Below are 12,088 nucleotides of genomic sequence, written 5' to 3' on the forward strand. Positions count from 1 at the left end.
CTGCCTGTCCAGTTCAGTGCCAACAGAAATTCATGTCATCTTAATACAAACAGAATATGTAAACATCTGTGTTACGAATTTAAGTGAAATGCGCAATCTAAAAAAGCTGTGTTGTTTCTAACATATTGTTGAGTAAAATATGGACAAATACAACCATTGGATTAAATTAAAGGTGCAATAGGTCATTCCCTGCAAAAACATTTTTTGTTATGCTGGTTCAAAGTCTTCTCATATCTTGATAGGAGTCAGTCACTATGTTAAGTGGTCTAAATGTGTTTTATAAATATATATCGACAGTGGTAGGTGTAGGACCATAAATGTTCCTTCAATCACTGCATTATGTGTGAATGGTATAATATGTGTTTCCTGTTAGTCAGCATGTGTTTACTTTGCAGCCGGTTCACATAGACATCACACATCACCTGTGCGTTCACGACTTTACGTATACTGCACAGACAGAGCAAAAATGGCAGGCAAACAGCAACTACCTAAATTGCCTTCTCCGCATTGTCTTGCTTCTGGTCTACTGCACATTTTGTAGTAGATTTGGCATTGGACAGCAATTTGCAGGGAGGGGATCGTATGCTTTCATTGCTACTATCAGGCTAAAGCTAACATTTTCCAAATCACAGACTCCACCTCTAACCTAGAAAATGTCCATATTTTACCCAACAATGAGTTAAAAACAACCAAGAATATTATGAGCACACAATAAAGTTATATTTTTTAAATAAATATCTCATTCTAAATAAATAAATTGAATAAGCAGCAAAATATGCAATATTTATATTTCAAATAATAGTTAAATGTATAAAATGTACTGAATAAACAACGAGAATAACACAAAAAGCAACATGATCCACATCAGAAAGTTCATCTACAAAGACAGATACAGACAACAATTTCTGAATGTTTATAGTTTGATTCATCCACCATGAAGAACATAAACTGAGTATTTGTTATTTACCTATAAAAGCTAATTAGATGTTACCAAACCTGGTTGTCTTACCTCTCCAGAATCTCTCCTCCTGCGATCTGGTATCACTAGAGTATTCCTATTACTTCCAGGTGCTAGAGTAGAACCAAAACTCATTCTAGGCCCAACTAGCATGTACCGTTTGTCTCCAGATCTGTACTGAATGCTGTGACACAGAGTCCCGTCGTAATTCACATCTTGTAAATACTTAGACGAATAGTCTGAAGATTTAGAGCACTGCATTACAATCAACACAATGATACTGATGATAAAAAGCACTGACACAGAGCCCAATGTGATGATCAAATAAAATGTCACGTTGTTTTCTTCTTCGTCTTTCACTGCGTTTGTAACATCAGAAGCTGCAAAAGCCTCTTTGGGCTCCACAACTTTCACAATCACAGTCGCTGTTGCTGAGAGAGAAACGTTCCCATTGTCTTTCACCAGTATGACCAGTTTATGCTGGGCCTCGTCTGTTTCTGTGAAAGAGCGAAGGGTTCTAATCTGTCCTGTATAGCGGTCCAAACCAAACAGACTGTGATCACTAACTTCCTGCAGTGAAAATAACAACCAGCCGTTGTATCCGATATCTGCATCATAGGCTCTGACTTTAGTGACCAAATGACCTGCGTTCACATTGCGGGGAATCTCCTCCACACCCTCAGCAGAACCGTTAGCACTCACTGGATATAAGATCACTGGAACGTTGTCGTTCTGATCCAGAATAAACACGTTAACTGTCACATTACTGCTCAGAGATGGAGATCCAGAATCTGTAGCGAGCACGTAGAACTGAAATGTCTTTATAGTTTCAAAGTCAAAACTCTTCAGCGCATAAATCTCTCCATTTTCTGAGTTAATATTAATAAAAGATGTATACTTGTTTTCATTTCCAGAGTCTCTCCAAATATTATAGTAAATGACGGCATTTCCATCTAAATCACGGTCAACAGCAGACACAGAAAATAAAGATTTGCCTGGGACATTATTTTCCATCACATAAAACACATAAGGGTTAGAGCTGAACACTGGACTGTTGTCATTCACATCAGACACCTGCACAGTTATAGTTTTAACAGAAGACAGAGGCGGCTGCCCAGCATCTTTGGCTATTAATGTGATGTCATAACGTGGTACAGATTCTCTATCAAGAGTGGAGGCTGTAACCAGTGAGTAAATGTTATCTTGGGATGATGGTGTTAGCCTAAATGGCAAGTCTTCAGTTATGAAGCACAACACTTTACCATTTACACCAGAGTCCAAATCACTAACACTGATCAAAGCCACCGTGGTTCCTACTTTAGAGTCTTCAGGCACTGCACTGGAAAATGATGTCACTTCAATCTCAGGTGCATTGTCATTTACATCAAGGATCTTTATGGTTATACTCTTATCTGATGTGAGACGATAATTAACTGGTCCTTTGTCTGATGCCTGTATGTCTATTTCATAACTATTCATCTCCTCGTAATCTATAGGACCAGTCACAGTAATTTCTCCAGTATTCGAATTTAAATCAAAACGTTTTAAAAGCCTACTGTCTATATTATTTCCAAAGGTATAAAAGATTTCTCCGTTTGCACCGTCATCCATGTCAGTCGCGTTAACCTGAATAACAGTTGTCCCCACGGGCACATTTTCCATTAGCGTTACAGAGTAAACGTCTTGTGTGAATATTGGCATGTTGTCATTAACATCTAAAACGTCCACTATTATCTGCATAGTCCCGGTTTTCGGTGGTCGTCCTCCGTCGAGCGCGGTGAGCAGCAGTTTGTGTCTGTTGATACTCTCTCTGTCCAGTGGCTTTTGAAGCACTAAAAACGGCATTTTTCGATCCTCTCCGCGATCTTTGATCTCAATCCGGAAATGATCATTAAGACTGAGTTTGTATTGCTGAACAGAGTTCGTGCCGCCATCGGGGTCGCGCGCTGCCTGTAACTGATAGCGCGCTCCAGGTAATGCAGATTCAGATATTTCCAATCGCGTTTCCTTCTCTGAGAATGTTGGGGCATGATCGTTCACGTCCACAATTTCAACGGTCACGTAATTAATCTCCAAAGGGTTTTCCAGGGCAATTTTTAAATTAATAATACAAGCACTCGTTCTCTCGCACACCACCTCTCTGTCTATTTTGCCATTTACATATAACACCCCATCATTCTGATTCACCGTAAACAGGGAATCGCCGGAGGTTGTAACGATCCTAAATCCTCTTTCCTTTAACGATCTAAGGTCTAGACCTAAATCCTTACCAAGGTTGCCAACAACAGTTCCGTCGTTTTGCTCCTCAGAAAGAGAATATCGTATTTGCGCGCAGACCCCTCTCCAAAAGAATATTCCCATTGTCATATACACAAGGCCAAGACGCCACGACGAACGCGCTCTTTGTTCCATTTTGAAAAATAAATAAATTAACAAGCGTTTGTTGTTTACGATATATTTTCCATCCGCATTAGCTTCTAGCCATATCAGTGAAAAACATTATAAAATTATTCCTTATACCATCAGAAGCAGGTAGCTTTTGGCGAATGAGATGTAATGCCTACCACGATCATAACCAACTGATGAAGAGCGCAAACTGCTCCCAGACGGTGCCGCGTCAGGTCTATATTTTGGTGCGCACTGACACCCTGCGAGTTTAGAGATTACTGCAAACGGGCTGGTAAAATCGTGATAGTACAAAAACAGTAATAAATTGAATGACAGAACCAGTGAGCTGTTTGGAGAAACTCGATTAAATGTGTATGTTTCTAAAGATCTTTAAATCTTTTTTCTTCTAAAGCTTACACACAATTTGTATTTATTATCAAACTCGTTTAAAACATCGAAAAACGCTTTATTTTTACAAAATTAAAATCTGTAAAAAATAATAACCGTTCAGTAGGCTACACAATATATAATATATGAGATGAACGAGATACTGTAGATTAAGTAAGGAAACGCAGCTATAAAGTTTCCATACAGTACATGGTACTGGTGGACTTATAAATCCCAATAGATGAACAACATAGGACATTACAGGAGGGAATAGGCAGAGTCTACAGAGCTGTAATCTTGAAAGAGGTACCTTAAAAAAATTCCCACATAATTACAAATTTCATTGCCTTGATGACATATGGAAATAGTAATAATGAAAATGGTTAGGTGCATCTCAAGACTTACTCACTGAATAAAGCAACATAAACTTTCATCTATCAATCAAGCACCCATAAGATGCAGTCTTTAGCATCACAGTATTCAACATGCAACACTAACAAGTTTCTCTTTTCCGGTATTGCTTAAAAACACAAACCCAACAATGTCAATATTTACTTAATGTCTATGTGAAGCATGTTGAAACCCAAAGTCCTCTGACTGTCCAGTTAAGTGCCAACAGAAATTATTCAGGTTGTCACCATAAATTGAACACATAAAGACATTTTAAGTAAAATGCACAATCTGAAAAAATACTGAGTTGTTTTTAATGCATGTTTGGGTCATTAGAAGAACAATGTCACACACCTGTTAGTTCCAGATAGGTGCGCTGGATAGAGAGACAATGAAGTCCAAACATATTTAAAATAAAGGATATCCCGCACACTATTAACTTGCAAAATATACTAAATATTTATTGCTGCGACGTTTCGATCACAAGATCTTCCTCAGGCACATGCATTTATTTTTATAAACGCATGTTTGGGTAAAATATGAACAAACCCAACAAATGTTTTAAATTAACTATAGGAATGTCCAAATCTGGCCCAACTATGAAACAACCCAGCACATTATAGAGTGCATACAATACATTTAAAGTGTTTATTAAATTCTCAATCTTAATAAATTGAATGAGCACAAAAAAATGCAACCAATGCTTAAAATGATGGTTACATTTATAAAATGTGAGAAAAAATAAAGGAGAATAACCAACATAATCTAAGCATCACCAAGTCCATCTCCATCACAGAAAGATACAGACAACAATTTCCGTATAGTATGTAAATAGTTTGATCCCTCCACCATGAAGAACATAAACTGAGTATTTGTTGTTAATGTTAATCTGTAAATGCTAATGGGATTAGATATTACCAAACCTTGTAGTCTCTTACCTCTCCAGAATCTCTCCTCCTGCGATCTGGTATCACTAGAGTATTCCTATTACTGCCAGGTGCTAAAGTAGAACCGACACTCATTCTAGGCCCAACTAGCATGTACCGTTTGTCTCCAGATCTGTACTGAATGCTGTGACACAGAGTCCCGTCGTAATTCACATCTTGTAAATACTTAGACGAATAGTCCGAAGATTTAGAGCACTGCATTGCAATCAACACGATGATACTGATGATAAAAAGCACTGACACAGAGCCCAAAGTGATGATCAAATAAAACGTCACGTTGTTTTCCTCATCATCTTTCACTGTGTTTGTAACATCAGAAGCTGCAAAAGCCTCTTTAGGCTCCACGACTTTCACAATCACAGTCGCTGTTGCTGAGAGAGAAACGTTCCCATTGTCTTTCACCAGTATGGCCAGTTTATGCTGGGCCTCGTCTGTTTCTGTGAATGAGCGAAGGGTTCTTATCTGTCCTGTATAGCGGTCCAAACCAAACAGACTGTGATCACTAACTTCCTGTAGTGAAAATAATAACCAGCCGTTGTATCCTATATCTGCATCATAGGCTCTGACTTTAGTCACCAAATGACCTGCGTTCACATTGCGGGGAATCTCCTCCACACCCTCAGCAGAACCGTTAGCACTCACTGGATATAAGATCACTGGAACATTGTCGTTCTGATCCAGAATAAACACGTTCACTGTCACATTACTGCTCAGAGACGGAGATCCAGAATCAGTACCGAGCACGTGGAACTGGAATGTTTTTACAGTTTCAAAGTCAAAACTCTTCAGTGCATAAATCTCTCCATTTTCGGAGTTAATGTTAATAAAAGATGTATATTTGTTTTCTACGCCAATATCTCTCCATATCTGGTAGTTAACAACGCCGCTTTCACTGCCATCTTTATCAGAAGCAGACACAGAAAATAAAGATTTGCCTGGGACATTATTTTCCATCACATAAAACGCATAAGGGGAAGAGCTGAACTCTGGACTGTTGTCATTTACATCTGACACCTGCACAGTTATAGTTTTAACAGAAGACAGAGGTGGCTGTCCAGCGTCTTTGGCTACCAACATGACTTCATAGTGAGATGTTGTCTCTCTGTCAAGAGCTGATGTTGTAACTAAGGAATATGTATTATCTTGTGATGAAGACATTAGTTTGAAAGGTACGTCCTCGGGTATTGAACATGAGACTCTTCCATTTACTTCAGAATCTAAATCTGATACACTTATTAAAGCCACTGTTGTTCCAGGTTTGGAGTCCTCTGGAATAGATTCTGAAAATGACGTCACTTCGATCTGAGGAGCATTGTCATTTACATCTGCAATTTTTATAGTTATTATTTTATCTGTTGTTAGAGGAACAATTCCTTTATCAGAGGCTTTAATATCAATCTGATATTTATCTTTAATTTCAAAATCCAAAAGGCCTGTCACAATAATGTCTCCCGTGGTTGGATTAATTTCAAAAAGTTTACGTAATTTGTTATTGACGTTATGTCCTAATGCATAAACTACTTCTCCGTTTTGACCTTCGTCTGAATCGGTTGCATTTACCCTTAAAATTGTTGTGCCTACAGGCGTGTTTTCGTTCAGTACTACATTGTAAGAATCTTTAGTAAACACAGGGGCATTATCATTGATATCTAACACATCTATCGTTATATCCATTGTTCCAGACTTTGGCGGTTTGCCTCCATCTAAAGCAGTTAATTGTAATCGTATACTTTTTGTGATCTCTCGATCAAGCGGCTTTTGCAATATAAGTACAGGAACTTTGCCGTCTTCATCTCGGTCTATAATTTCAATACGAAAATAATCGGTGTGGCTTAATTTATATATCTGAACGGAATAACTGCCACTATCTGGATCACGCGATGCCTGAAGCTGGAAACGAGCACCTGGAAAAACTGATTCGTAAATTTCTAAGCGCATTTCCTGATCTGTGAAACTCGGAGCGTGATCATTCACGTCAATTATATCAACAGTCACGTAATGAATTTCTAGTGGATTTTCTAACGCGATTTTCAGATTGATTAAACACGGGTTGATTTTCTCGCACACCGCCTCTCTGTCTATTTTACCGTTCACATACAACATACCGTCATTTTGATTTACACTGAACAATGACTCGCCTGAGGTCGAGACGATGCGACATCTTCGATCATTTAAGGTTCTGTAATCAATACCCAAATCCTTCGCAATATTTCCTACAACAGCTCCATCCTTTTGCTCTTCAGAGATCGAGTAACGAATATGCCCCCAGACCGTCCTTCCAAAAACAAGCGAGAAAGCAATGAAGAGGATTTTCAAACGCGGCTCCAGCGAGTGACGAGGTCTCCTTTGTCCCATTTTGCAACTCAATCCACAACAATTTTACAACGGCTCTACAAATATTCATCGAATAGCCACATAGGAGACAACGAAATGTTGTAGCACTCTAAAAATATATATATAATGGAAGTCGATGTAGAAGAGGACCAAGCAACACGCACCACTGATAGAAATGAACAAATGTTTCAGTGCAAGTGACGACAGACGGGGAGTGGGCGTATTTTTTACACCATGAGTTTACACTGACACCTCGCGATCTTCCACTTTCATTGCAGTGCTATTAAAAAAATAAAAATAAATAACTGTAAAATAATAATTCTTAAAGCTCTCTGAAAAGACCGTAAACACATACAGCCAGTGTGATGCAAGCAATGCAGTATTAAAACAATCAGCACCACGGACAGCGACCATGTTGCTTTCGTGCATTTCGGTGAATGTAACATCAGAGATCTCAATCGTTCTTATTAATACGATCTGCATTCGAATCAGAAACGTTTGGAGTTAGGAATGTGTTTTCTTTCGTGCTTTTTGAATATAATCGTAAGATGGGTTTTGTATGATTTCAAACAGAATTGTCACCTGGTAAAACAGGTACGGTTTCCAGTGAGATCATGTTGAATAGGCTATTTCATGTTAAAATAGAAACTTCTTTATTATTTTGGGCTCAACAAGCGAATCTAAAACAAACAATATTAACAATTTCTTAATGACTGTTAAAAAGCAAAGGCCTGCATAAAATATCTATATATTTGATTATTTAGACATTAAAGGAATATAACGAAAAAAAGAAATATAAATAAAATATCAAATAACCATGACCATAAACAAATAACAACTTTGTCTGTTTTCTTACCTCTCCAGAATCTGTCCTCCTGCGATCTGGTATCACTAAAGTATTCCTATTACTGCCAGGTGCTATAGTAGAACCGACACTCATTCTGGGTCCAACTAGCATGTATCGTTTGTCTCCAGATCTGTATTGAATGCTGTGACACAGAGTCCCATCGTAATTCACATCTTGTAAATACTTGGACGAATAGTCCGAAGATTTAGAGCACTGCATTACAATCAACGCAATGATACTTATGATAAAAAGCACTGACACAGAGCCCAATGTGATGATCAAATAAAACGTCACGTTGTTTTCTTCATCGTCTTTCACTGCGTTTGTAACATCAGAAGCTGCAAAAGCCTCTTTGGGCTCCACAACTTTCGCAATCACAGTCGCTGTTGCTGAGAGAGAAACGTTCCCATTGTCTTTCACCAGTATGACCAGTTTATGCTGTGCCTCGTCTGTTTCTGTGAATGAGCGAAGGGTCCTGATCTGTCCTGTATAGCGGTCCAAACCAAACAGACTGTGATCACTAACTTCCTGCAGTGAAAATAATAACCAGCCGTTGTATCCTATATCTGCATCATAGGCTCTGACTTTAGTCACCAAATGACCTGCGTTCACATTGCGGGGAATCTCCTCCACACCCTCAGCAGAACCGTTAGCACTGACTGGATATAAGATCACTGGAACATTGTCGTTCTGATCCAGAATAAACACGTTCACTGTCACATTACTGGTCAGAGATGGAGATCCAGAGTCTGTAGCGAGCACGTGGAAGTGGAATGTCTTTACAGTTTCAAAGTCAAAACTCTTCAGCGCATAAATCTCTCCATTTTCTGAGTTAATGTTAATAAAAGATGTATATTTGTTTTCTACACCACCATCTCTCCATATCTGATAGTTAACAACACCGCTTTCACTGGAATCTTTATCAGAAGCAGACACAGAAAATAAAGATTTGCCTGGCACATTATTTTCCATCACATAAAACGCATAAGGGGAAGAGCTGAACTCTGGACTGTTGTCATTTACATCTGACACCTGCACAGTTATTGTTTTAACAGAAGACAGAGGTGGCTGTCCAGCGTCTTTGGCTACCAACATGACTTCATAGTGAGATGTTGTCTCTCTGTTAAGAGCTGATGTTGTAACTAAGGAATATGTATTATCTTGTGATGAAGACATTAGTTTGAAAGGTACGTCCTCGGGTATTGAACATGATACTCTTCCATTTATTGCAGAATCTAAATCTGATACACTTATTAAAGCCACTGTTGTGCCAAGTTTGGAGTCCTCAGGAACAGATTTTGAAAATGACGTCACTTCTATCTGAGGAGCATTGTCATTTATATCTGCAATTTTTATAGTTATTATTTTATCTGTTGTTAGAGGAACCGTTCCTTTATCAGAGGCTTGAATGTCAATCTGATATTTATCTTTGATTTCAAAATCCAAAAGGCCTTTCAAAATAATTTCTCCTGTTGTTGGGTTAACATCAAATAGTTTATCATTTACATTATGTCCTAATGCGTAAACAATTTCTCCGTTTTGACCTTCGTCTGAATCGGTTGCATTTACTTTTAAAATTGTTGTGCCTACAGGCGTGTTTTCATTCAGCACTACACTGTAAGTATCTTTAGTAAACACAGGGGCATTATCATTTATATCTAACACATCTATCGTTATGTCCATCGTTCCGGACTTTGGCGGTTTGCCTCCATCTAAAGCAGTTAATTGTAATCGGATAGATTTAGTGACCTCTCGATCGAGCGGCTTTTGCAGTATTAGAACGGGAATTTTACCGTCTTCATCTCGATCTATAATTTCAATACGAAAATAATCGGTGTGGCTGAGTTTATAAATCTGAACTGAATTACTGCCACTATCTGGATCACGCGCAGCCTGAAGTTGGAAACGAGCACCAGGAAAAACTGATTCGCCTATTTCTAAACGCTTTTCCTGCTCTGGGAATCTCGGAGCGTGATCATTCACATCAATTATATCAACAGTCACGTAATGAATCTCAAGTGGATCTTCTAAAGCGATTTTCAGATTGATTAAACACGGGTTGATTTTCTCGCACACCGCCTCTCTGTCTATTTTACCGTTCACATACAACACACCATCGTTCTGATTCACACTGAACAATGACTCGCCTGAGGTCGAGATGATGCGAAATCCTCGATCCTTTAAGGTTCTGTGATCAATACCAAAATCCTTCGCAATATTTCCAACAACAGTTCCGTCCTTCTGCTCTTCAGAGATCGAGTAACGAATTTGCGCCCAGACCGTCTTCCCAAAAACAAGCGAGAAAGCAATGAAAAGGATTTTCAAACGCGGCTCCAGCCAGTGATGAGGTCTCCTTTGTCCCATTTTGCAACTCGGATCTACAACAATTTCACAACGGCTCTACAAATATTCATCGAATAGCCACATCAGAGACAACTAAATTATTTAGCACTCCAAAAAAAAATTCAAAATAATTCGTTGTACAAAAGCGCCAAGCAAGACGCACCACTGATAAAAATGAACAAATGCTCGAGTACAAATGACGAAACAGACGGGGAGTGGGCGTATTTGTGCACTGTGAGTCATAGGTTTACACTGACACCTTGCGCTCTTTCACTTTCATTGCAGTGCTTTTCAAAATAAAAATAAAAATAAATGCAAAGTTATAGTTCTTTAACCTCTCTGTAACGATCGTAAACACATATAGCCAGACAATTACAGTGCTTTGTGATGCAGCAAACAATGCAGTATTAAAACGTTCAGCACCATGGACAGCGACCATACTTTTGTGCATTTCAGTGAAAATTTCCAACACAATCTCATAACATAACCTGCTGCACTACACATCTTTTTCACGAGGTTAGTATTTTGCATGAATTTGTAAGATCTCAATCGTATATAGTACGATCTGCCTTCACCCCAAAAAACTTTGGAGTTGGGAATGGAATATCGTTTGTGCTTTTCAGCAGATAATTGTATGCTTTTGTAGGAAAGCCGAAATGACTAAAGCAACGTTAACAGCAATATGGTGTAAAACTGTGTATTTTTTTGTCAGTTACCACCCATCTGCAACTTAAACCAATGACGGAAATAAACGCAGTTATGATAGCAAAATATGTGGAAGAGCATTGCTGAAATATACATATATTGTATTGCAATATAGCATTTAAGTAATACTATTAAATCTAAACTAAACAACTGATTTTATAAATGAAAAGGTTTAATAACAATATTGACTTAAAATTACAATTGAAATGGTTACACTCTAATTGCATGAAATGGTACATAGCACTCGTACAATTAACTGTTTCAAATGTATATGAAATATTACCTGATATGATAGAGCAGGGGTTTTCAAACTTTTTGTGTGTGTGGACCACTATTTGTAATCAAGAATTTTCGCGGACCACCTCATAATACTTATTATAAAATATGTCTACACAAAGTCCTGAATTAATCTGCACATCTAAATAGTCTTACTAACACTAAAACTATAACTGGTCTTCACATCAGTACAACAGGTTTCTTAAAAGAAAGTCTACTGCACAAAACGGCTGCCACATATTCATACACCAATCCATTTTGTACGGCACTGAACTTGAATGTCACGGCCGAGCACCACTGGCCTATTTTAGTAATCACACAATAACTTTACATTAAATTTAAAATTTATATCAATATTCTTATATCAGTATTATTTATATACATATTCTCAGTGTTGTGAAAGTTCTACAAGAACTAGTTTAGTTCACAGTTCACAAACTAGTTCAGTTCATATTTAAAAAATTTGAACTAGTTCACAGTTCCAAAAATGAACTAATTTATAGTTCTTTTTTC

At 38.0% G+C, this 12,088-nt stretch overlaps 3 protein-coding genes across 3 annotated transcripts; all 3 read right to left on the reverse strand.

Moving 5' to 3' along the window:
* Positions 1-976: 976 nt before the first annotated feature.
* Positions 977-3,527, reverse strand: LOC135763559 (protocadherin alpha-8-like). Its single transcript, XM_065275350.2, has one exon. The coding sequence runs from the start codon at positions 3,368-3,370 to the stop codon at positions 977-979; it is 2,394 nt and encodes a 797-aa protein (XP_065131422.2). The 5' UTR covers positions 3,371-3,527.
* A 1,510-nt stretch (positions 3,528-5,037) lies between these two features.
* Positions 5,038-7,558, reverse strand: LOC135763575 (protocadherin alpha-5-like). Its single transcript, XM_065275351.1, has one exon. It carries the CDS (start codon positions 7,423-7,425, stop codon positions 5,038-5,040), a length of 2,388 nt encoding a protein of 795 aa, XP_065131423.1. The 5' UTR covers positions 7,426-7,558.
* A 502-nt stretch (positions 7,559-8,060) lies between these two features.
* On the reverse strand, positions 8,061-10,746 carry LOC135763591 (protocadherin alpha-3-like). The gene is made up of 2 exons (XM_073812102.1): positions 8,261-10,746; positions 8,061-8,084 (listed from the first exon to the last, which is right to left on the reverse strand). The coding sequence occupies exons 1-2, from the start codon at positions 10,613-10,615 to the stop codon at positions 8,061-8,063; spliced, it is 2,379 nt and encodes a 792-aa protein (XP_073668203.1). The 5' UTR covers positions 10,616-10,746.
* Positions 10,747-12,088: the final 1,342 nt, after the last annotated feature.

The sequence above is a fragment of the Paramisgurnus dabryanus genome, chromosome 16, assembly GCF_030506205.2.
Source record: "Paramisgurnus dabryanus chromosome 16, PD_genome_1.1, whole genome shotgun sequence".
Taxonomy (NCBI): domain Eukaryota; kingdom Metazoa; phylum Chordata; class Actinopteri; order Cypriniformes; family Cobitidae; genus Paramisgurnus; species Paramisgurnus dabryanus.

Bases quoted from the DNA above. Each gene is read 5' to 3' on its own strand.
- LOC135763559 (XM_065275350.2), bottom strand. From the start codon at position 3,370: ATGGAACAAAGAGCGCGTTCGTCGTGGCGTCTTGGCCTTGTGTATATG.
- LOC135763575 (XM_065275351.1), bottom strand. From the start codon at position 7,425: ATGGGACAAAGGAGACCTCGTCACTCGCTGGAGCCGCGTTTGAAAATC.
- LOC135763591 (XM_073812102.1), bottom strand. From the start codon at position 10,615: ATGGGACAAAGGAGACCTCATCACTGGCTGGAGCCGCGTTTGAAAATC. The intron at 8,085-8,260 runs GTAAGAAAACAG...TGTTTGTTTTAG, and splicing joins GGAGGACAGATTCTGGAGAG to ATTCGCTTGTTGAGCCCAAA.